We start from the raw sequence: 25,018 nt of genomic DNA, 5'->3' as shown, positions 1-25,018 counted from the left end.
AGCCTTCACATGAGAAGAGCTTGTCAGTGAGGGAGCAGGAGTCAGTTCACCAAACTCTGAAGCTGTCTGGGTAAGAGGAGGCACACCCATGTCTGCGTTCATCAGCACACATTGGTGGAAGCACAAACACTTCTGAAAACGCAGAAACTAGAGCACTGGTAGCAGAAATGGATGGCATAAATTTATCTATAGGCACAGGAATGAGATTTTAAGTTTCTGATGTCCAGACCCTGGGACGTGGTTTCTGTGGGGCGGTCACTGATAAGGCCAGAATACTCACGTCTGCATAGATGTTGCTTCCAAACACGGGAGCCCAATAGGATGGCTCATCTTTGCAGTGCGCTGGACAGCGAACTCTGGAAAACAAGAAGCGTTTAGGGAATGGTTATCATCGGCAGAAAACAAAACTTCTTGAGAAGAGCAGCTGGCCCTCTTTATTTGCTCATCAAGATTTACTACTTAGATGAAAGGCAATTATTACCACAGTCTACTCTTTAAGAAAAAATACATATATACCTCTCTCGCCCTAGCAGTGATAAAAGATATTTTTCCTTTTCTTAAAAGTACATGTAGAATTTTATTGACATACACACACTACTATATATAAAATAGACTTTCTGTAAGATCCCAGTCTATACTACTGTATAGCATGAGGAACTATACTCAGTACTGTGTAATGACTAACGAAAGAGAATCTCAAAGAGTAGGTATAGATGGAAAGATCGAGGCCAGGAGGAGAAGGGGCTGACAGGATGAGGTGGCTGGATGGCATCACCGACTCAATGGACATGAGTTGGAGCAAATTCCAGAAAACGGTGAAGGGCAGGGAAGCTTGGCATGCTGCAGCCCATGGAGTCACAGAGCCTAACACTACTGAGCAACAGCAATAGCTGATTACATAACGGATTCACTTTGCTGTACACCTGAAACTAACCCGACATTGTAAATCAACTATACTGCAATAAAATTTTTTTTAAAAAAAGCTCTTCATATTAAAAGACATGCACAAACAATGAGGTGAAATGAAACAAAAATCTAGCAGAGGTGAGTATGCAATTGTAAGGGGTTGTATCTCCCATTCTTGGGTGTTGGCCATTTCACACTGCAGGTACCTTATAGAGATTGTAATCAATAGATTTTTTTTTTAAGGCCACTGCCCTGTTTTGGATGAGGAAAGGGTGGGGGTGCTCACCTCTGTGAGTCACAGAATATTCCAGGGAGGGAACACTGATAACCTGGGGCAGGAAGGGTTTGCTCACTGCTGTGTCAGTCACCACATCCCTGCCACAGGGGATGAGGAGAGTGCCTCAAACTGGAGCCTCTCAAACCAAGAAAGAACACAAGCTTGACTTAAGAAAAGGTCTTTTGTCTTCATCTGGAACAGGCACACATGGGCTGGAGCCCAGGGACCAAGAAACCAAAAAGGCAGCCGGAAGCCCTCTGGCCCAGAGACAGGCAGGATGCCGAAGGGGAAGAGAGCCAGGCAGAGCGACTGGGAAGTGGAAAGGGTCCTTTGGGGCGAAGGGGCAGAGTGGGCAGAGAGAACGAGGATGTGTCTGAGATTTAAACAGAAAAAAAAAAAAAAGGGAATCTGGGTAAGAATGTTCTTTCCTGCTTCTAGAATGAGAGGTCAGAAACATTTTGGATACTTGTAGTACGTCAAGTTTTTCTTTTTGTTTGTACTTTCTGAAATTACTTCCTTCTGCTTCTCTTTAACATGCGGGGAAATATTAAAGGGATGTTTTCCCTTGAACATTCAAGGCAGGTCAGCGTGGTGGTGGAGGTGGCAGTAGACAGTGAGAAAGCCCCAAGTGGAACGTGAGTAGCCAAGGGGAGGAGTCTGGGGCCCAGTCCAGTCCCCTCTCCCTCATCAGCACCCTCCCGGGGTTCCTCCTGCTCATCCTTGGGGGTCTCCGCCTGTTACGTTTTGGGGGGTCCGCTGCACCCAGCATGCAAGATCTTGGTTCTCCAACAAGGGATCAAACCTGTGCTCCTTGCCGTGGAAGCAGGAGTCCTAACCACTGGGCCACCAGGGAAGTCCCTCACCTGTTGGTTTTAAGGTCAGTCTTCCCCTTGGAGAACCCACAGGCCTCCAGGCCAGGAGAAGGGCTCAGGGGGTGCTACATCCCCCATCTTCTAAGAGGGTCTAATAGGTACTTCAGAGGCACCTCTTCTTTAGTTATGACACACCATCTTCCAAAAACCAGCCAAGTAAGGTTTAGGCAGATGTGTATAAAACTCACTCCTTAGACAAACTGAGGTACATCCACAGAGTGGACCACCACTAGGCAACGTGAAAGAAGAAACAAATCACCCGTTGGCTCTAGGACACAGATGAATTGCAAAGCATCGTGTGGAGTGAAAGAAGCCAGACACCCAAGTCTCTTCTGTGATGGCTTCATGTACATGAGATTCCAGAAAAGGCACGACTGTAGGGACAGGAAGCGGATCAGGGGCTGGAAGAGATACAGGAGAGAGCGGAGGGAGGGGAACGGACTACAAGGGAACCTGCTGCGATGATGAAAACGTCCTCTATCGGGACTGTGGTGTACACTGTTTAAAACACACCCAACTGTATACTTATTACTGGTGGATTTCACTGTGTGTAAGTTTTACCTCCAAAAAGCTGGATTTTAACAAGCTTGTTCTAAAGTGACCCACAGTAAACATCACAGATCAAATATAAGAATCAAAGAGCAGATTTCAAGGGGACCAGTGTCAACCAGCTTCCAGAGTTCTCAGCTGATCTAAGGGGTCAAGAATGACAGGTCCTGAGGTCTGTCTTGGGGCCTGGGAAGAGCTTGGCGGCAAATGAAGTCAAATACTCTCTTCTGCTTCCCTGGTGGCTCAGATGGTAAAGAATCCGCCTGCAAAGCGGGAGACCTGGGTTTGATCCCTGGGTTGGGAAGAATCCCCTGGAGGAGGACACGGCAACCCACTCCAATATTCTTGCCTGGAGAATCCCATGGACAGAAGAGCCTGGCAGGCTACAGTCTATGGGTAGACTCGCAAGAGTCAGATATGGCTGAGCAACTAAGCACATGCTCTCTCCTGCTAGTGGATGCGACAGTGAGCGGGGCGAAATCATCTTCTCAGTTAAGTTCCTCATGGCGGGCCGCAGGCACTTGGCTGCACAAGGGACTCATGGAGAAGCTTCCAAAGATGCGATGCCCTCCTGGGCCACCCTTGGAGATTGGGATTCGTCCTTTTAATGCCTCTGCGGCAAGTCCAGTGTGCAGCCAGGGCGAAGAATGAGCGGTCTCAGGGAGAAGTTGGATGGGTCCTTGACTCAGACCACAAAGCAAATGACTTCCTAGGTGGACACACGCCAGGGCAGCGGCTAGAACTCAGCCGTGCGTGGCTGCATGCGGTGACCACCCTACCCGCCCCGCAGCCCAGACCCCATGTTTGCCAATCCAGATGCCAGGGAGCCTTACCTTGGGCAGTGCGTCCCCGGCTTCTCATACGGGCAGAGCTGGGCCACAGTGGTGTAGCAGTCCAGGTCTTGCACTGTGAATGGGAACAACAGGTCATGGGCGGGCCTGAGCCTCAGGCTTCCAGACTGTGAAAGGGGCTGCTGGTCCTGGGGGCTACTTGGGCCTCTGAACTCGGAGGAGAGCCAGGGTGAGCACCCAGCAGGCACCAGGCCCCAGTGCTCCCAACTCCTCCCCCACAGCCACTCAAGGAATGAGACAAAACTCACAGCCCAAGTGTGTCTACAGGTCAAAGGTCATCACACTTACCAGTTTCTCTGTGGGGCCAGCATTGTGCTTTTCTACTTTGAAGTCTTTCCCTCTACCTTATCACGCTGGATCCTCATGGAAGGTATTGTTCTAATTATGTATATGGGGAAACTGAGGTCCAAAAGAGCTAAGAGACCCCCTGAGGCTGCACAGGACACGCTGAAGGTCTGGTTTTTGATTTCCAGCCTCAGCTCATTGCTCAAACCCTTCCTGAGGGGTAGGTGACTCCTTCAAGGTCAAATGCTGTGTCTAAGGAAGCACTTCTAATACTGAATACCTGTGGTCTCTAACAGCCTGTCCTTGTTCAGTCCAGGCCTCAGCAAACTCTTTCTTAAAGAGTCAGAGTAAATATTTCCAGCTCCCTGAGCCCTATGGTCTGTGTTATAACCACCCTACTCTGCTGTTGTAACAGAAACCAGCCTTCAGTTCAGTTCAGTTGCTCAGTTGTGTCCGACTCTTTGCAACCCCATGAATCGCAGCATGCCAGGCCTCCCCGTCCATCACCAACTCCCAGAGTTTACTCAAACTCATGTCCATTGAGTCAGTGATGTCATCCTCTGTCGTCCCCTTCTCCTCCCGCCTTCAATCTTTCCCAGCATCAGGGTCTTTTCCAATGAGTTGGTTCTTCGCAACAGGTATTGGAGTTTCAGCTTCAGCATCATTCCTTCCAATGAATATTCAGGACTGATTTCCTTTAGGATGGACTGGTTGGATCTCCTTGCAGTCCAAGGGACTCTCAAGAGTCTTCTCCAACACCACAGTTCAAAAGCATCAATTCTTCGGCCCTCAGCTTCCTTCATAGTCCAACTCTCACATCCATACATGACTACTGGAAAAACCATAGCTTTGACTAGATGGACCTTTGTTGGCAACGTAATGTCTCTGCTTTTTAATATGCTGTCTAGGTTGGTCATAGCTTTTCTTCCAAGGAGTAAGCGTCTTTTAATTTCATGGCTGCAATCACCATCTGCAGTGATTTTGGAGCCCAAAAAAATAAAGTCTAACACTGTTTCCATTGTTTCTCCATCTATTTGCCATGAAGTGATTGATGGGACTAGATGTCATGATCTTAGTTTTCTGAATGTTGAGCTTTAAGCCAACTTTTTCACTCTCCTCTTTCACTTTCATCAAGAGGCTCTTTAGTTCTTCTTCACTAAATGCAGGGTAGTGTCATCTGCATATCTGAGGTTATTGATATTTCTCCCAGCAATCTTGATTCCAGCTTGTGCTTCTTCCAGCCCCGCATTTCTCACGATGTAAGCAGGGTGACAATATACAGCCTTGACGTACTCCTTTCCCTATTTGGAACCAGACTGTTGTTCCATGTCCAGTTCTAACTGTTGCTTCCTGACCTGCATACAGATTTCTCAAGAGGCAGGTCAGGTGGTCTGGGATTCCCATCTCTTTCAGAATTTTCCACAGTTTGTGGTGATTCACACAGTCAAAGGCTTTGGCATAGTCAATAAAGCAGAAATAGATGTTTTTCTGGAACTCTCTTGCTTTTTTGATAATCCAACAGATGTTGGCAATTTGATCTCTGGTTCCTCTGCCTTTTCTAAAACCAGCTTGAACATCTGGAAGTTCACAGTTCACATACTGTTGAAAAACCATTCTTAGGCAACACAGAAATGAATAGGCATGGCTCCGTGCCAATAAAACTTTATTTACAAGACAGATGGCAGGCAGGGTTTGGCCTTGAAGGTTGTAGTTTGCCTGCCTCTAGCAGAGCCTATCATCTAGATGGGCAGGGGTCTGTGCAGAGGTCCAACAAGGGTCTGTTACACAATGGGATGCTGGGGAGACCATTAAAATTAGGTTCAGAAGTCCACTTAAAGGTATAGAAGTATATTCTTGGTATATTATTATTCAAAAAATAAATCAGGCTACCAATTTCAATTTTTAAAAACATATCAATGTACATATTACCAATGTATATACTCAATGCAGAGGGAAAATAAACTCTATAGAAATCCACCAAAATGTTCAGAGTAGTTATCTCTGAGTGGTGGAATTTAGGTCTTTTTTTTCCTTTTTTCCCTACTGATTCTACATATTTTTAAATTATCTGGAATAAATAGGTATTAATTTTGTAATACGGTAAAATGCTGCTACATATTTTTATAAAGATATCTAACCAGGTAGTCAGGTATCCAGGAGGAGAAGGGGATGAGAGAGCATGAAATGGCTGGATGGCATCACCAACTCAGTGGATATGAGTTTGAGTAAACTCCAGGAGACAGTGGAGGCCAAGACGGCCTAGCGTGCTGCAGTCCATGGGGTCACAAAGAGTTGGACACGACGACTGAACGACTGAACGTGTCTGGCATCCAGGCCAAATGACAAGCATGGCTTTCCCAAAGGAAGAGAGGGTAGGGGGGCAGTTTCCCAGCGGGGAGGGGAGGGTTGGTGGTGCCTATGCACCCCTGCCTGCTTGAGCCCCTCCAGGCAAGTGCCCGGTCTGGGCAACTACAAACCCAACCCCAGTTCTGATTACAGCCTGCTCTCCCATGGTCACATGCCGCCCTGCCGCCCTGCCAAAGGAACAAGCCACAGGTCAGGTACAAAGCTGGACGAGATACAGCAAATATAGGCCACGTCCTTCCCCAGGTTTCACTCTCTCCTCTGTGGCAGACATGACTAACCTCTCCAGCTCCGTTTTCTGCTGAGCACAGAATTGGACCTCAGAATCCTTCTCAACACAATGTTCCAGGTAGCCAATACCACTCAGTAGAAATCAATACTGCCTATGAAGCCTGTTAGCTACTCTAGACCCAGGCAATAGTCTTTCTGTGATAGTCAGCTGGGAACTCGGGCCTGTGTTTCAGCCTTAGCCATCTAGGGCCAATGCCAAGTTCAGATATGTTTAGAAACTAGCTAAGGAATCCTTCTCAGGAACCTCTTCAATATTGTGGCAATGCTGAGAAAAGCAGTACCAACAGTTATGATATCCATTAAATCAGTAACTAAGGGGAACAAAATTCCAGGGTAACCTGCGGATTGTGGTCATATAAGAGAAGACTGTCCAGCTTACCTTTTACTTTTGACACCGTGAATGAGCTGGAAGCCTTGTATTTGCTGTAAAAGGAAACATTAGGTGAATACAAAACAGAACTGCTTCTAAATATGCAACCTTGTTACTGTACTTAGTTTATTTCAGCCTCAATTTCATATCTTCCTACTTGTTTCCCATCACCCTGAAAGCCCTTAGGACATTCCAGAGCAAGGTCTAGACTGAGAACATTCTAGAACAGGGCTCATTAACCTTCTTTGTGCCAAGGATCCCTCTAGAGGCCTGGTAAAGCCTTTGGACGCCTCCTCAGAACAATGCTTTTTAAATGCATATGATACATTCAAAAGATTAAAAGGAAGTCATGTATTATTAATATCATTATCAAAGTATGAAAACAAATTTGTGTTAGCCTAATGGCTGTGCATCTTTATTAATGCATTAAAACCAGAATCAAGAGGCAGGTTTTCTAACTTCTGTCACTGAGGGACCATGATGGCAGAGAATGTTTCAAGATGTCTCCAGCAAGTGGACTTCTAGCAGTGCTAGCTAGATGTGGGGCTAAATATCCATAAAGGAAGACAATACTACATTTCAATTAGAGGTCAGTGAAACTAAAGCTTTCATCTGCCTTGCGTTCACAGACTCCCTGAATTCTAAGACGTGAAGAGCCTCACTCTAGATGCAAAGCTGGCCACTGGAAGAGACCAGAAGCGGCTTCAGGACAGGCATCCTGGACAACACAGACCTGAACCCTCAGCCAAGCCCACAGCTCCACCAGGGCTGAGGTTGAGCTTCATCAAGGCTGATGTTGAGGTCACCCAATCGATCTCTCTGAATATTTTCTTAGTTTTCATTTAAACTTCCTTGTTCTTTTTTGTTTTGTTTACATAACCCCCAAATCCCCAGCTAAGACAGAACAAGGAATATTGCAACACTGCCTGAAGATGAAGAACCAGGCCTTTCCAAGCAGAATGACTCACATCGTTTCTGGAGTGTTCTGAGTGGCCTCACTGTTAGAACGGATATGGACATGCCACCTTGTACCAACCACAGAAGTGTCTGCTGAGCGCCTTCTTGCCAGACCCTGGGGGGCACTGAAAGGGTCCCTGACACGCTGCTCTGTGGTGGGAAAGCTGGGTGTCAGCCTCAGGTCCTACCATGGCACTGCCAGCCAGAAGGGATGAAGAAGCCAGCCCAGGTCACAGACGGGGAGGAGGCAGAGCTGGGTCCGTTTGACCCCAGAGCCTGCAGTGGGTTCCACCATCTCCTGGTCACCTTATGCCTCAGGTGCCATGGACAGATCAAGACACGGCCTCCTGCTGGTCTCCATACCCCCTCCATCCTCCAAAAGTCAGGACGGCAAGGATGGTCTGCCTTGTGACCCATCCACATACCTTATGTGAAAAGCACCTTGCAAACACAAGTAGGTATTTTTAAAAAATGAAAAGCTTCATTCTCAGGGGTAGGGGGGTATGTAGGGAATGCCAGTGAACAACTAGCCTGCAAACTCAAAGATACTATCAGTCATTACTGAGGTGTCGGAAAAGGTCTCAGTGACAGCAAGGGAGAAAAAGCAGGATTCAGAACTCACGTCAGACTGCAAGACTGTACACTCTCGAAGGCTGTGTACCCAGACTATCTCAAGCAAGTGGGAAAGAAGGGGTCAATATTTCCTTATTTGTTTTTCTATATCTTAATGGCTATATGTACATTTCATAATTGAGAGCAGTATTAACTTTCAAATATGGAATAAACTTTCCTAAAAGCTACAAAAACAAGCAAACAGACAAACAAAAAGCTCAACACATTAAACACACACACAGAAACCCAGTGGAATAAAATATGCTAAACAGCCTATGGGGTGATTTCTGAGTTATAGCATTGCCATCTGTATTATTTCCCACTTCTTTATATGGTCCAGAACTTCCCAAGGTTTCAACAATACTCTCACAATCAGAAAAGAAGTTTTCAGGAGCCCTGATCACAGAATATTTACCTCAGAGACTGCACGCCGTTTCTCTCTGACTTGACAAAAAAGGGAACCTTCCCGTTCCTAGTGACGTCCACCAAGCCTCCCCTGTCGTCCAGGATCCCATAGTGAATGGCGGCCCGGCAGATGCTGGACGCCTGCAGGGCGGGGCCGGAATGTAAGTACATCTGAATTCACCTTTGTCAGCAATCATTTCCAGGAACACACAAGATGTTTGTCCTCAACCCACAAAAAGCCAAAAAGCCGGGCCAAGGCTCACCCCACTGCTGACTCCGACCTCGCTCTATAACACGTCTTTGTTTCTGGGGTTGCTTATCTTTAAGAACTCATCTGCGTTGTTTTACAAACTAAGAACAGTGACAAACAGCCCTTTCTCCCCCTCCAGTGGAGCATATTAACGCTGGGGCTAACATAGAGACTGATTGGCTCAGGGGTCAGCCCCATTTCCGAAAGTGGCTTCACAAATCTGTGACCCCAGAAATAGGCATGGATCAGTTATGCCTATTAGCCTCAGCTAAGAGGGGGGTTTGACTACTGAGCAAAAAGAAAATCTGTTCACCTGAAAACCAGCCACCTGCTTTTAACACAGAGACAGGAGTCCACGCCAGCCATTTAAAGAAGCTCTGGCCATACTTACGCTTTCATAAAAGAGAGTCCCAAAGATCTTTGCTCCACTGTGCAGGCAGCCTGCGGGGCACTGGTACCTGATGGGGAAGAAAGAAGATGATTTTCATAAGTTGAATAAAATACGTTGCTAAAACCTCACCATGAATTTATTGTTTTTATTCCCTTCAATAGCTATTATTACATATAGAAAAGTGTCAGTGATCTAGCATACACTGTTTGGGAGCAAGTCACAATTTACCCAGGCGGAAGTGTATAGACACATGGACACAATTACAGATTCAACTTGGCCTCTTTAAAGACCATTTTCATGTGCTTCAGATTCAAGTCAAATAGATGGACGTCTCTATGAACAGATGGACAAATGGCTTGTCCAGAAGAAAGACAAGTGGCTTCAAAGGCACCAAAAAAGTCCTCAGATACCAATCATCAAAGATGTGCAGACTACAAGTTCCAGGTGTCAAACTACAAGGGTGCTGTAATAGAATAAAATTCGATGATGGTGATCATGCTCACAAACAAGTATCAATTAATCTTTCCAGAAAGCCTTAACAATTCATGTCCCTTAAAGCATAAACAAAATGAAGAAAAACAACCTACAAACTGGGAGGAAACATTTGCAAATGAAGTGACCCACGAGCGATTAATTTCCAAAATATATAAACTCATACAGCTTAATATAAAAAAAAGAACAAATAATCCAATCAGAAAGCCCCCCAAATGAGCAGAAGATCTAAATAGACATTTCTACAAAGAAGACAGCCAGATGGCCAACAGGGACATGAAAAGATTCTCAATGTTGCTAATAGAAAAAATGTACATTAAAACCACAGTGAAGTACCACCCATCACTAAAAAGTTTACAAATAACAAATGGTATAGACGTGTGGAGAAAAGGGAAGCCTCCTTCACTCTTGGTGGGAATGCAAGTTGGTGCAGCCACTATGGAGAATAGGATGGCAGTTCCCTAAAAAACTAAAAACAGAACCACCGAGTGATCCAGCAATCCCACTCCTGGGCATATATCCCGAAAAGATGAAAAATTCTAATTCGAAAAGATACAGGTACCCCAGTGGTCACGCCGGCAATAGTCACAATATTCGCACGGAAGTAACCTAAGGGTCCATCAACAGACAGATGGATAACAAAGATGGTACATGTATACCACGGAATATTACTCAGCCATAAAACTAAAATAATTCCATTTGCAGCAACATGGGTAGATCTAGAGATTATCATTCTAAGTGAAGTCAGAGAAAGACAAATAGATGCTATCGTTTGTGTGTGGAATCTAAAAAAAGATATAAATGAACTTATTTATAAAACAGAAACAGACTCACAGACATAGAAAATTTAGGAATACAAAAGGGGGAAATTGGGGAAGGGATAAATTATGACTTTGGGATTAATATATACACACTACTATATATAAAATAAATAACCAACAAAGACCTACTGTATATTGTATATAGGGACTATATGCAGTATCTTATAATAACCTATAATGGAAAAGAATCTGAAAAAGAATATATATATGTATAACTGAATCACTTTGCTATATACCTGAAACTAACACAACATTGTAAATTAACTATGCTTCCATTAAAAAAATTTTTTAAATTTATATCCCTTGATTCTTGACTCTCCCAAGAAAAAAGTCAGAAAGTCGGACCTCCATGTTATTCCAACCGTTTATAACTGGGGAAAACTGGAAGTAAGTCAGCAGGTGTCAAAGGAATAGCCAAATGTATTTCTGTGCGGCCAAATGTCAGCGTATTTTACGGCCACTAGAAATGAAGTTTTTGAGGAATAGTTATTGACTTTGGAAATCGTAAATGAAACCAGTAACATACAAAATTGTACAATAGAATAGGCCTAATCAGAGCACAGAACAAAGGTTGGAAGGAACGACATCAAATTATTACTGACACTAACGAGATTCTAGGCCACTTATTTTATTTATACTTGTTTTGGTGGTTGTTTTTCTGAATTACAATGAACAAGGATGTACTTTAAAGTAAAAAAAAAAAATCCCAGTAAACATTATTCTTGCAGAAGTGCCATGTACAGAAAACTGACGTGCCAGGTGGTGGGACGACATCCAGGAAGGGCACCGTGGGAGTTCAGGGGGTTACACGTGGGCTGAGCTCTATTTCTTGACAGGAGGCGTCTAAGAGGCTTCATGTGCACAGACCCCTGCCTTCTTCGTGCTTGGGGAGGGCTCCGTCTACCTCCAATCCTGAAACTCTTTTGATGCTGTCTGACAACGAATGTTTTCCAAACCTTGTCATCTTCCCCACTGACTATTCAGGCGTGATGCTCTCATTACGAGTCAGCGGTTCGGAAGACACGGCACCACCACGGGGCAGCTCGGGAGCCTTCCGGGCATCCCAGACCTGGGAGTCTGCGGGTGGAGACCCCTCTGGGACGACGTTCAGGGTGGGGGCAGATGGTTACTCCACCACCCTCGCTGCCACCTCTTGCTCGTCTCACCACCAAACTGCCTGGTTCTACTTTCGTGGTGTTTGCTGGCCCATCACCAAGGCTGATGGGACAACGTGTGAGCCCCTTGAACATCTGATCCCAGCTTCTCTCTGTCCCAGGACTTTCCTGCCAAAGGCGAGTGGAGCGTTCTCCTGACAAACTTGACTCCACGTCCCCATGTGTAAAATAGGACCCTCTCTTTCAGGTAATACAATACACCTTCTCTTTTGAGCATGTGCTTTATTTTTTTTAATATAAATTTATTTAATTGGAGGCTAATTACTTTACAATATTGTATTGGTTTTGCCATACATCAACCTAGATAGCATATTGAAAAGCAGAGACATTACTCTGCCAACAAAGGTCCGTCTAGTCAAGGCTATGGTTTTTCCTGTGGTCATGTATGGATGTGAGAGTTGGACTGTGAAGAAGGCTGAGCACTGAAGAATTGATGCTTTTGAACTGTGGTGTTGGAGAAGACTCTTGAGAGTCTCTTGGACTGCAAGGAGATCCAACCAGTCCATTCTGAAGGAGATCAGCCCTGGGATTTCTTTGGAAGGAATGATGCTAAAGCTGAAACTCCAGTACTTTGGCCACCTCATGTGAAGAATTGACTCATTGGAAAAGTCTCTGATGCTGGGAGGAATTGGGGGCAGGAGGAGAAGGGGACAACAGAGGATGAGATAGCTGGATGGCATCACTGACTCAATGGACGTGAGTCTGAGTGAACTCCGGGAGTTGGTGATGGACAGGGAGGCCTGGTGTGCTGCGATTCATGGGGTCGCAAAGAGTCGGACACGACTGAGCGACTGAACTGAACTGAACATGAATCTGCCACGAGTGTACACATATTTCCCATCCTGAACCCCCCTCCTACCTCCCTCCCCGTACCATCCCTCTGGGTCATCCCAGTGTACAGCCCCAAGTGTCCTGTATCCTGCATCGAACCTGGACTGACAATTCGTTTCATATATGATATTATACCTGTTTCAATGCCATTCTCCCAAATCATCCCACCCTCTCCCTCTCCCACAGAGTCCAAAAGAATGTTCTATACATCTGTGTCTCTTTGGCTATCTCGCATACAGGGTTATCGTTACCATCTTTCTAAATTCCATATATATGCGTTAGTATACTGTATTGGTGTTTTTCTTTCTGGCTTACTTCACTCTGTATAATAGGCTCCAGTTTCAACCACCTCATTAGAACTGATTCAAATATATTCTTTTTAATGGCTGAGTAATACTCCACTGTGTATATGTACCACAGCTTTCTTATCCATTCATCTGCTGATGGATATCTAGGTTGCTTCCATGTCCTGACTATTATAAACAGTGCTGCAATGAAAATTGGGGTACACGTGTCTCTTTCAATTCTGCATTCCTATACACTAATAATGAGAAAATAGAGAAATTAAGGAAACAATTCCATTCACCATTGCAACGAAAAGAATTAAATACTTAGGAATATATCTACCTAAAGAAACTAAAGACCTATATATAGGAAACTATAAAACGCTGGTGAAAGAAATCAAAGAGAACACTAACAGATGGAGAAATATACCATGTTCATGGATCGGAAGAATCAACATAGTGAAAATGAGTATACTACCCAAAGCAATCTATAAATTCAATGCAATCCCTATCAAGCTACCAGTGGCATTTTTCGCAGAGCTAGAACAAATAATTTCATGATTTGTACAGAAATACAAAAAACCTCGAATAGCCAAAGCAATCTTGAGAAAGAAGAATGGAACTGGAGGAATCAACCTGCCTGATTTCAGGCTCTACTACAAAGCCACAGTCATCAAGACAGTATGGTACTGGCACAAAGACAGAAATATAGATCAATGGAACAAAATAGAAAGCCCAGAGATAAATCCACGCACCTATGGACACCTTATCTTTGACAAAGGAGGCAAGAATATACAATGGAGAAAAGACAATGTATTAAACAAGTGGTGTTGGGAAAACTGGTCACCACTTGTAAAAGAATGAAACTAGAACACTTTCTAATACCATACACAAAAATAAACTCAAAATGGATTAAAGATCTAAACATAAGACCAGAAACTATAAAACTCCTAAAGGAGAACATAGGCAAAACACTATCCGACATAAATCACAGCAGGATCCTCTATGACCCACCTCCCAGAATATTGGAAATAAAAGCAAAAATAAACAAATGGGATCTAATTAAACTTAAAAGCTTCTGCACAATGAAGGAAACTATAAGCAAGGTGAAAAGACAGCGTTCAGAATGGGAGAAAATAATAGCAAATGAAGCAACTGACAAAGAACTAATCTCAAAAATATACAAGCAACTTCTGCAGCTCAATTCCAGAAAAATAAACGACCCAATCAAAAAATGGGCCAAAGAACTAAACAGACATTTCTCCAAAGAAGACATACAGATGGCTAACAAACACATGAAAAGATGCTCAACATCACTCATTACCAGAGAAATGCAAATCAAAACCACAATGAGGAACCATTTCACGCCAGTCAGAATGGCTGCTATTCAAAAGTCTACAAGCAATAAATGCTGGAGAGGGTGTGGAGAAAAGGGAACCCTCTTACACTGTTGGTGGGAATGCAAACTAGTACAGCCACTATGGAGAACAGTGTGGAGATTCCTTAAAAAACTGGAAATAGAACTGTGTTATGACCCAGCAATCCCAGTACTGGGCATACACAATGAGCATGTGCTTTAAATAATACGATTCAGCTTTAGATGAACAGACGCCAGGACCTATAGGAAGAAGAGCAAGGGCCCCTCCACCAATGACACGGTTTTCCTGCCGTGAACCTGAGGGCGTGCACGAGGCCACTGCACCTGTTGGCCATTCGCTGCCAGAAGGAGCAGCTCAGCGGCTATGTTGCCAAAACCAAGCTTGTTCTTCTTGGCAGATGTTTTTCAACATCCGAAATGGATGATACTAAGTGACTCCATTGGCTAGATTAATTCATTCCACTCTGGGGGAGATGCTTGCTGCTCCTCATCTGGTGGGGCCCTGGGGAAGCAGGCTGACTGGGACTCCACAGCAGCCGTGCTGGACCCGGCCATGGCCACACCTGCCCTGACGCTGCTGCAGCCCAGAGCTCTGGATCACTCTGGGACCCCTTCATGCAGAGGGTGGAAAGGAGCATCCACCTGCACCAAAACATTGTTCAGGATCTCCCTGTCTACAGCACACCTGGCATTTCCACAGCAGATCAGCCGACAGGCCACGAAGGGACCCCTGACCCAGAGCAGGTGTATCTAAGGGCTGCAGGAGGTGGGAGAGGGAGGGGCCAGCCCTTACCTGTTGCACGTGGACCCTTTACACTTGTCCTTCATCTTGGTGTCACACTTGACGACTTGGGCTAGGAGAGAAATGCAGAAACCCTTGTCACGGCAAGAAACGGGAAGATGAGTCTGAGTTAGCAGATCCCATCCCCACCCTGAGGAACTTTCTGGAATATTCTGGAAGCCTCATCATAATGAGAGCAGGAGCGTCGCCCACTGGCTGCAGGCACAGGGTGGAGGTTTGAGTCCCGGCTCCTTTTTCTAGTAGCGCTATCACCTTGGACACTTACTTCCCCTCTCTGAGGTTCAAATTCCACTTATTACTGGGGATGGGTACAGTATCCACCTCCAGGGGTTTCTCTGAGCCTTGAAGAGAAAGTGAACCAACCCTGGAAGGCAGCCTGGTACACTGAGTTCCCCTCAGCCTCACAGGGCCCTGGAGGGTGAGCCTTGTGCAGCCCAGGAAGCGGGGACCCAGCCATTCTCCCCAGTGTCATCTCCCCTACAGCCAAGAGGACTTTGCCAAGTTTTCATTTTGGTTTAGTTTATAGGGACATATCAGAATCTTGGAGTAGTATTATAGTTTGACAGAAAGACACATATTACTTTGTAATTTTACATTATGGAAAAATAAAATAATAATGAAAGAGTTTAGAACCTCTGGACAGACTAGGACATCAGGGTATTTCCTGGTCACAGAGAGCTACAGGCTGACTAAACAGGCAGGAAGCCCAGGGGAGAGATAACTGAAGGCCCACGAGAACACTGGCTGGGTGTGGGTGGCGGGAGGGCAACTGACAAAATAGCCAAGGCTTTCTGAGAAAGATGGGCGTGAGCCGGCCCCCTGCTCAGAGCCGAGTCGAGTTGTGTGCTGTGTGATGGTGTGGAGGGAAAACAGAGACACTGGCGGGCAGAGGAGCCATACCTGGTGACTTGTCTGTAAGAAAATGCCCTCTAGAGCCCCCAAACTTCAGTAAAGGTGCCGCATACACAGGTGACCAGGGCCGGGGAGGGAGGAATCAGAGCCGAGCAAGGAAAGGCAGAGAGAAGCGAGCCCCAGGAGGGGAAGGGTCTTGGGAGACCAGAGGTGAGCGTGAGAACATGGCATCTGGGGACCTCCGAAAGTCTCTGGGGAAACAGCCAACTTCCCATCTTAACGGAGCTGTTGGAGGCAACGCTGAGGACCTCACAGTACAGCTGACACTGGGGGACCCATGTGACTGTAAAGAATCCTCACAGCAACCTGACTGAGCTGCAGCCGCTCCAGCAAGGAGATGGGTGAGGAGGGACAGATGAGAACATGCAGCCCAGGTCTAGAATTCATAGCCTAGCTCCTTAGTGACTGCTTCAGTTCTTCTCTGTCAAGAACACAATGCCTCTCCTAAAATACGGACACAGGAAATGCACACACCCATGTCTCTAAACTAAAACAGTGCTAACAAGAGGCATCAGGGCTCCTACTTTACAGATGAGCACGTGGAGTGTCAAAGAGGCAGGTCCGAGTCACAGGACCCGTGTGCGTGGTGGCCCTGGGAGCTGGGCCCCACGCTGCCTGTTCACTCATCCTATGGGAGGTGGGCACCCCAACTGGAACCCGATCTCAGCCCCGGTCCTCTCTGAAAGGACAAGAGAAGGTCTAACCTTAAAATAACTGCGTGGGGCGGGGAGGGGGGAAGGCCACCCAAGCACAGCTCCTGTAATGCTTCTTTTGAAATGACTTCAAAATATCATTTTTTAGAAACGTGTTTGGGTGGTGCTTTTGCAAGCTACACCCCACCCTGATCCCCGCTGTTTGTCGACTTGAAGACCTCTCAACTCACTGGTTCCCCTACTCCGTCCACCCCAGAGAAAACTGCCCCCTCCAGAGGCGGCCAGCAAGGCAGAGCCCCACTCACTCATGTAGTTCACAGGAGAGTCTTTCTTGGGCTTCTTGGGTTTGATCACCCTCGGGGTGACCCAGACGTGCTTCTCATCCGGACTAGGGGCTGCTTCCACCTCGTTCATGTCGTCCGTTTCAGGTTCCTGGCCGTAAGTCTCTTAATAGTGAAGGGGGGAGAGAAAAGCAACATGCTGGGATCCAAATGAAATGCACTTGGGAAGAAGTAAAAAAGCCATCTGGAGATGAAACTAGTTTGAGGTTTGCTTTCACAAAGGGTCATTTCAGCAGCAAAGAGAAAGTCCCACTTCAGGGCCAACTGGTCAGGTGGGATTCTCCCCCCCAAAGGCGATGGATGGCTCTCTGCTCGCTGTGCTTGATTTGGAACCCAAGAGCAGCTGGGCTGACCGGAGGCTAGAAGGCCCCGGCACCCACCCCTGGATGGTCAGAATGACTTCTTGTCACATCTCTGCCTACTCACCACTGCCTACCCAAGGAAGCAGCTTCAGGAAGCCACCTCATCCTCTGACCCCAAACCGCAGCTGTCTCCCCGAGGTCCCTCTGCCCTGGGTTCTCACTGAGGGAGGGGTCCTCCTAGATACATGCCATCGGGGTGCAAGAATACCCGTGTCAATGGTCTTAGACACATTGCCCTTTACCACCCTCACGTTCTGCTCCCTTCCCCACCCCCGAAGGTCAAGATCCCTTAACCTTTCTCTGCACTGAAGTTCTGAAACCCAGTAACATTGGAACCATCACCTACAAAGAGCCAAAGACCCAACTCTTGGTTAAAAAAACTTAGTTCACTGGCTCCCAATCTTTTCCCCACCCAAATATGGTTATTTCTCCAAACATGATTGCAACCTTCATGTTTCAAAACATTCTAATTCACCAAACAAATTGCATTTATTAAGCATCAGTTCTCATCATGAAAGTCACTGGGATCTGTAATAGGCCACTTGGATACCAAGCCCTACACTCCAGCCAAAGCAAAGCAAAGTATTGCTTGCGTGCCCTTATCAAACATGAGCTGGTGCACATCTGCTGGGGTACTCGCCAAGGATGCCGTGGACCAGAGTTGGAAACCCTTGCCTTCTAAGCTTCTCCAGTGAGAAAAGACAACAAATGTGCTTTGATAAGAAGGAGTTCAAGGAGCAGGTATGGGGCCCTCGCAGGCTTCTTTGTGTCAATGGATTAAGACTCAAGTCCCATCAAATGTCCACCAATTCTAGCCTTATCTCCATTTCTCCTTAAGGGTGACAACATTTCTTCTCTGAAGGGCAGACCAACCGTTTTGTGTTGACACAAGCCATTCAATTGAAGGGCGACTTCAAGATTTCTTCAAGAGATCTTCTCTGGATGCCTTTTGATAGGATACTCTGCAGCCATTTCACTGGCTGACTCATCACCGTACAACCACCGCCCCAGGGGAACCCTGGGGATGGGACGGGAGGAGGAGGACGGACGGGATTGAAGCCAGAGAAGAACATCAATCCTGAGTCCCAAGTTCATCACCAGAGCTCGTGGGCCTTCATGTCTGGCTCCTGGACGGCACGCTCACCACCACCTGCCTCCCCTACCAGCTGAAAACTCCCTGAGGCAGCAGCCAGCCTGCTTCACACCCACTCTACAATGAGCTCTAGCACACAGCAGTTGCTCAACAAAATTGGCTGCATGAAGGACCGTCAACCCCTTCCAACCCCTACACTGAATTCTGTCTTTGAACTCTTTGGAGAGGGAAAAAATAGTCCCAGCAAAATTTAAAGATATTCAGGAAGGGGAATGCAGGAAACATCATCTGTAGCTAAACTCTATAGGCAAAATCTTTACGAAGATGCTGGGTTTGCAAACAGCACTTGGAACCCAGCAGCGGTCTCTGGTCTGTCTTCCCGTCAATGTGGCTATTCAGGCTTGCCCTTCACTGAAAGCCAGAGCTGTCTCTGGAATAAGCTGGGTTTTCTTCCACTGGCCTTTAGGATTTTTATACCTCATAATCGCAGCTTTATTTAGCCGAATATAGTTGGGTAGAGCAGCCTAAAGCATTTGAGGGCTCACTATTTAAGAAAATGGGCAGACAGTCCTCACCCTCGGACACACACATGAAAAGTGGAATGCTTACCCAGAGGATGGGCTGTATTTGAGCACATCCTAATTAAGATCCCCTGAGTGGACCAGCACAGGCCTGGGGAAATTCCGTGCCCAAGTTCACGCCAAGGTTACCCTGTGCACCGTCCAGCTCCGGACCAGGGGTCCCAGGGCACCGAGCATTTCTACATCATTCTGCAGAGTCCATCTGGTTCTGTAAGTGTGGACAAAGCTCATAGCTAATGTCAAGTTCTCGTGTCATCCTCTCATTGCCCTGGGAGGCGTGAACAGCCCCATTTCACAGATGGGAAAACTGAGGCTTGGAGAGGCTATGTGACCTGCCCAAGCTCACACAGCTGAGAGTCAAACTCCTTTCCCTGAATCCCACACCCTTCATCACCACACAGGGACAGGCTAGAGGGGTGGGAATGCCTCTTATGGTCTATCCTTATCCCTGCTCCATCTCCATTAAGAAGTCAAGGCTTTGCCAGGCACCTCAATAAACGCTTATTAAGTAGCTTATGCAGATAAGCCGCTTTAGAGGAGACTTTCTGCATGGTTAGCTAAGGAAATCAGGATGCCCTCCAAGTGAAGTTGGGTGTTTTCCACCAAAAATAAATAAGCAAGTCCAGGAGGCTTCGTTGGGTGGGTTAACCTGTATCTAGGCTGTCTTTGTGTACATTTGTTCTCTGACAAGGCCCCTCTGTGGACTTTGGGGGTGTATTTATTCAGACAACATGCAGAACACACCTGCCAGGTGCCCCTGGAGGCCCTGGCGTGAACCAGCGGTTGTAACTACAGGTGATTCAAGTTCATGGAGAGTCTGGGTGCAGTAAGGGCGTGGAGGCAAGTGAGCAGCCTGGCTGTGAAATCAGGGAAGTCTTCCTAGAGGAGGTATGACACCACAATTGTGTTTTCCAAGAAAAGAAGGCATGTGCCAGGATCCTGAGATGGATGGGGCCCCCAGTAACCCCTAAGGTGAAGAACTCCAGGCCAAGTGACAAGTGAGGTCATACCTCCTCACCTGCTTCTCCAAGAAAGTAATAGGCTGGGTCCATAAAGTGCTGACTATGTACAGGCTGCTGTCCTAGTAACTTGTACCTTCCTCACCACATCCTCCCAGCAAACCATCTTCAGGAGATGATGGCATTACTCTTACAGATGGGGAAACTGAGGCTCAGAGAAGGCAAGCAGTTTGCCTGGCACACCCGGCCCCTCTGCCCGCCCTGCATCGCAACAGCCTGCCTCGTGCACACATGGAGTCCCCCAATGGGAGACCTGAGGGGGCGCCCCCAGGGGTCTGCCCTCCCTCACAGTCCCCTAACCAGCCCTCAGGATCTGAGAGGCGACTTGTCCCTCTGGGCAACCAGATATCAGCCACAGGACCCGCCTGAATGGGAACTTGGAGCCTGACATGGCTCGAGTGTCGGCCTGCCTTCTCAGCCCTCCCGTTACCCCCAGGGGCTGACACGTCACCCCATGCTCACACAGGAAGACTCAGGCTCAGACTGATGAAGTGACCTGCCGGGGTCCCCCTGCTGCAACGTGCAGGGTTGACAGCCCCCAAGCACGTGTCCTAGACTCTAAAACCCACGCTTGTTCCAGGAATCCAGGTATCAGAGTGGGACTGCGTGGAAATATTTCACTAAGGATGGGCGTGGGGACCCTGTCTCGAAGACGGTGGAGAGGGGGAGCAGGAGGAACTCCACCTAACAAACGCCTGTAGCCCCTTACTGCACAGCGGGCACTGCCAGGACCTGTGCGCCGTGCCACGGCACAGCGGCTCCCTGCCGGGCGTGCCCTTCCCTTCCCTCATCACCAGGCTCAGTCTTCCTCGACAGCTGCCTGTGCAGGAAGCCCTCCCTGACCCGGCCCACGCGGAGGCTCGTGCTACAGCCCTGAGGCACCTGTATCATGCCCTGAAAGGGGCAACGGCCCCGCTGGATGTCAGGTTCCCCGGGGCAGGGCCGGGACTGGTCCCCATAGTTACCCCACCCCATCACCTACCAACATCCTGGCACACAGCAGGCACTCAGGATGTTCACATCAAATGCACTGACTCTCTCATCTGAGTCTGAGATGCGTCACGGACAGATGCATCACCAGGCGCATTTTGCCGCTGGGCAGAGAGACCAAGGGGTTTGAGCAAAGAGCCTCAAATCACTAAGATCCAGAGCCGGAAGTCTCATGTCTGGACTCTGCGTTGAGCCCCTGCTTCCCCCGGAGACTCAGCTCCCCGCATGTAAGTCATAACCCAGGGGCCCACATGGACTGGGCCACACTGCCGCACCATCAGACCCTTGCTTCTCCCCTCAGAGGACTCCCCCCAGCCACCGCCCCGCTGCAGCGGGCAGAATCATCAGGGAATAACTGGCCCAAGAGGGCTGGAATCCACTCTTTACCCTGGAGCCCACTGGGCTGACCCCACGCACCCCCAGCAGGGAAGGGCCGCTGCCTCCTGCCCGTGCCAACCCTCCTGAAAGGCCCCTCTCAGCTGTCACAGGACCTGTTGATGCAGCCACGTGAAAAAAACACACCTCAACCGCAGACACATGGTCAGTGCCTCAGCCAGGATGGAGTTGGAGGAAATAGTCAGAAATATGAGGAGCACTTCAGGCATGAAAAATGTGCATTATTTACAGAAGTGGGGTAAATGGAAACGCCCTGTTGCTGGAAAATACACGGCCTGAAAGCTCTAGCTGGGCCTGAGCTGAGGGGGAGGGGAACGTAGATGTTTATGATGAGTAAGGGCCGGGTGAGCCACACACGTGGGTTGGTGGGGGGCTGGTGGGGACAAGGACAAGCAGGAGGGGCTCCGACAGCCCACCCGGCCCACAGCTGGCCTGGACCATCCATCACACGGCTGCTTTAAATTCCTCGTTTGTTGTCTGTTTTATACCAAAGTCTGAGCACCAAGAGGGCAGGATGCCTCTGGTCAGTGCCGCCCGTGGGAGACGCCCACTGGGGGATGTCCCAGGGGGAGCTGGGGCTCAACCCCGAGTCTGGAGATGGGGAGGGGAGCAGGGGAGGGTGGGCTGGAGTCTGGAGATGGAGGAGGGGAGCAGAGGCCAAGGGTGGAAGGGACCAATTTCTCCCCCTAGCTGTCCAACGTCCCAGTTTCACATTGGCGGCTCTATGACTCAGGGGTGGGAGCGGAAGCCTGCTCCCAAGGGCTCTGAAGTGGATTCCTACCTTGGTAACAGAGGTTGTTCTTGCAGCCACCGCGGTACTTGCCCGGGCACTCGGAGCAAGGCTGGCCGGTTTTGTAGGGGGCTTCTCCGATCCAGTTGCCCCTGAGGACAGACCAGAAACACCATCACAGGGCTGCCATGCCAGAGCCCGGGGACCCCTCTTTCTGTTCTAGACCCTCTTGGGGCCCTGACACGGTCAGGGAAGAAGGAAAGTATGAGGGGGACAGGCGCTTGCCCTGAGCCCCTCTGTGCACAGCGTCTAGAGAATTACAGAATAATCTAGCCAGGAGCCATGAAGCGTCCTTCTCCTTCTCATCCTTTGTCCTGTGGCCCCCACCTACCCATGCTGCTCCCTCGAACAACTCTGAACGCCGGCGGCACCGCCCCCCTCCCCCAGCCCCAACACCAACGCCGGGAAGCTGCTGGGACTCTCCCTTTTAAGCCATTTCTCAAATGAGTGATGGGCAGCCTGTTCCAGGGAGGGCCTCGAGGTTACTGGCTTCTCACTGCATACCACCCACTCACTCCATCCTTCCAGCACCCTAGGAAGGACATGCTGGAGTTCAGTCCTTTATCAGGAGAGGAAACAGGCTCAGAGATGTTAAGTGACTTGCCCAAAGTCACACAGCGAGTGAGTGTGAGGGCTGGGATTTGACCTCAGCCTGTGCGGTTCAGAGCTTTGACCATACTCTGCTCGCGGGGCTGGGACCAAGGTCCCTCTGGGCATCACAGGCACTGATCTGCCTCCCTCTAAGCTTCCAGGGCAGGAAAACCAGAGGCCGCTCGATGGGATTTCTCCAGGGCCTGGGTAGTGGGTGGTGAGCAGGACTCCAAGGCCCTTCTAGTGGTGACTTTGGCAGCACAGGCTGGAGCAGTGAGTGACTGGGGGCCGGTCTCTGCGATCTGTTCTAGGAACCTCCTTCAGGGTTGCCCCAGTCAACTAGCTATCCTCTCAGGAAATAGATGCAGGGCCCCACTCTTGGGCCAAGGGTAGCCGAGCCATGAGGAGCAGGCTCCGGGGCTAGACCTGGCCCTGCCAGCCAGAACCTCTGCCCCCTTCTCTGTACAGGGCAGCCTCGGGGGCTGGTCGTGAGATGAAGGAGGTGGCTGTATGTACGCCTCACGTCGGGGCTGGCCTCTGGTTATGGTGACAGTCTCTGAGCACTTGCTAAATCAGCAACCTCATGGGGTGATGGGCTGACGGCTGTCCAGGGTGGCCAGGGAGGGAGGGGTCCCATTAGTGCTGGCCAAGGGACAAACTGCAGAAAACATACTGTTTGCTCCTGGTCAGCACAAAATAGCAGAATGGAACCACCCAGGGCCACGTGGGTGTCCGGCTGGGGATGGTGGGCAGGGGCTGTCATAATCTGCGCCCAGAGAGGGCAAAATAACATCCTCCAGCAGGCTGCAGACACTGCTTTGTTGAGCACATCTGCCTCACGTGCAAGCTGGCTGGGACTCACAGAGGGCTTCAGGTTGACCCCCACAAATGGGCCATCACCAGGTGGACCCTGGGTACCCCAGCACCTGCCCTGTCACTGGGTGGGGCTCAGTAGGTTCTTCAGACCATTTGGGCCCCCAGATGGGCTCTTCCCCTCCCCCAGCTGAGTTTGCCAGCATATGTAGGCTCCACGTTTCCTCAGTGACAAACCATGCCTCCCACAGGACTGGATAAGTAACTCTCAGAGTTAGCAGTTGTGGATGTGGGCTGGGTGCCAGGCGTCCTGGGAGCCTGTCTTCCAACCTGGGTGCTATGTCATATATACATGATACATGGGCTGAACGTATGTGCACACCCCCCAACTCATATGTTAAAACCCTAACCCCCAGGGTAGCTGCATTTGGAGATGAGGCCTCAGAGGAGGTGACTGAAGTTAAATGAGGTCACAAGGGTGGGGACCCTGATCCAATAGGATTAGCGTCCTTATAGGAAGAGATATAGGGAGCTCAACTTCCCCTCCATCTCTCTCCTCCACCCCCTGCACACACTGAGGAAACACCATGTGGAGACATGGAGAGAACATGGGCATCTGTGAGCTGGGAAGAGAATCCTCACCAGAAACCAGCCCTGCTGGACCCTGATCTGGACTTCTGGCCTCCAGGGCTGTGAGAGAGAAATCTGCTGCTGAAGCCACTTTGTTACAGCAGCCTGTGCTGACTAATACATGTATATACATGTGAAAATTTACCAGCTGTACTTTCAGGATTAGTGTATTACTATACATAGGATATTAATTTTTTTAAGAAAGGGATAGGCGCTAAATAAGGGGGAAGTGGTATTTCTAGTAGGATCTTCTAGTGTTTGGGGTTTTTTTAATACACAGTCAAATTGAATGATTCCTCACTCCCCACCTGCCACTCTTCCAGGAGCTCTGACCAGCTTACTGCCCTTCCGTGGGGCTTGGTCCCTCCCATTGATGACACAACCCCTAACCTCATCCCCGTGGCTGTGGAGACACTGCTACCGCTAGAGTGCCGGATGGTTTATGCAGAGTTTCTATTTTCCTCCCAACCTCAGCGATTCCCTCTTCATCCCACCTTCTCACGGCCACTCCTGACCCAACCCAGTAAATGAGGTCATTCCTGCTTCATGCAGTCACTGAGAAAATATGCCTTAAGGGCCCCTGTGTGCAGGGCCCAGTGCTAGGATGGCAGCCAGCCCCACGGCCAGTGCGCAAACCACAGGCTGTAAACTGGGTGAGCTGCTCTCCGAGAATCAGCACATAGT

The 25,018-nt window shown here is 48.5% G+C and overlaps 1 protein-coding gene across 1 annotated transcript in view; it reads right to left on the bottom strand.

Annotated features, from left to right (window-relative positions):
* The window catches only part of CRISPLD2 (cysteine rich secretory protein LCCL domain containing 2), a 68,318-nt gene that overhangs the window by 20,118 nt on the left and 23,182 nt on the right, over positions 1–25,018 (bottom strand). The window contains exons 6-13 of the mRNA XM_055551317.1: positions 22,292–22,392; positions 17,034–17,174; positions 15,155–15,215; positions 9,381–9,447; positions 8,750–8,880; positions 6,775–6,818; positions 3,438–3,510; positions 281–356 (exon numbers count right to left, since the gene is read on the bottom strand). Of these exons, the coding sequence (XP_055407292.1) occupies positions 281–356; positions 3,438–3,510; positions 6,775–6,818; positions 8,750–8,880; positions 9,381–9,447; positions 15,155–15,215; positions 17,034–17,174; positions 22,292–22,392 (694 nt within the window). The remainder of the gene's footprint in view (positions 1–280; positions 357–3,437; positions 3,511–6,774; positions 6,819–8,749; positions 8,881–9,380; positions 9,448–15,154; positions 15,216–17,033; positions 17,175–22,291; positions 22,393–25,018) is intronic.

This window comes from Bubalus kerabau, chromosome 17 (assembly GCF_029407905.1).
Source record: "Bubalus kerabau isolate K-KA32 ecotype Philippines breed swamp buffalo chromosome 17, PCC_UOA_SB_1v2, whole genome shotgun sequence".
In the NCBI taxonomy this organism is placed as follows: Eukaryota; Metazoa; Chordata; class Mammalia; order Artiodactyla; family Bovidae; genus Bubalus; species Bubalus kerabau.
This window is presented reverse-complemented; position numbering and strand designations above follow the sequence as displayed.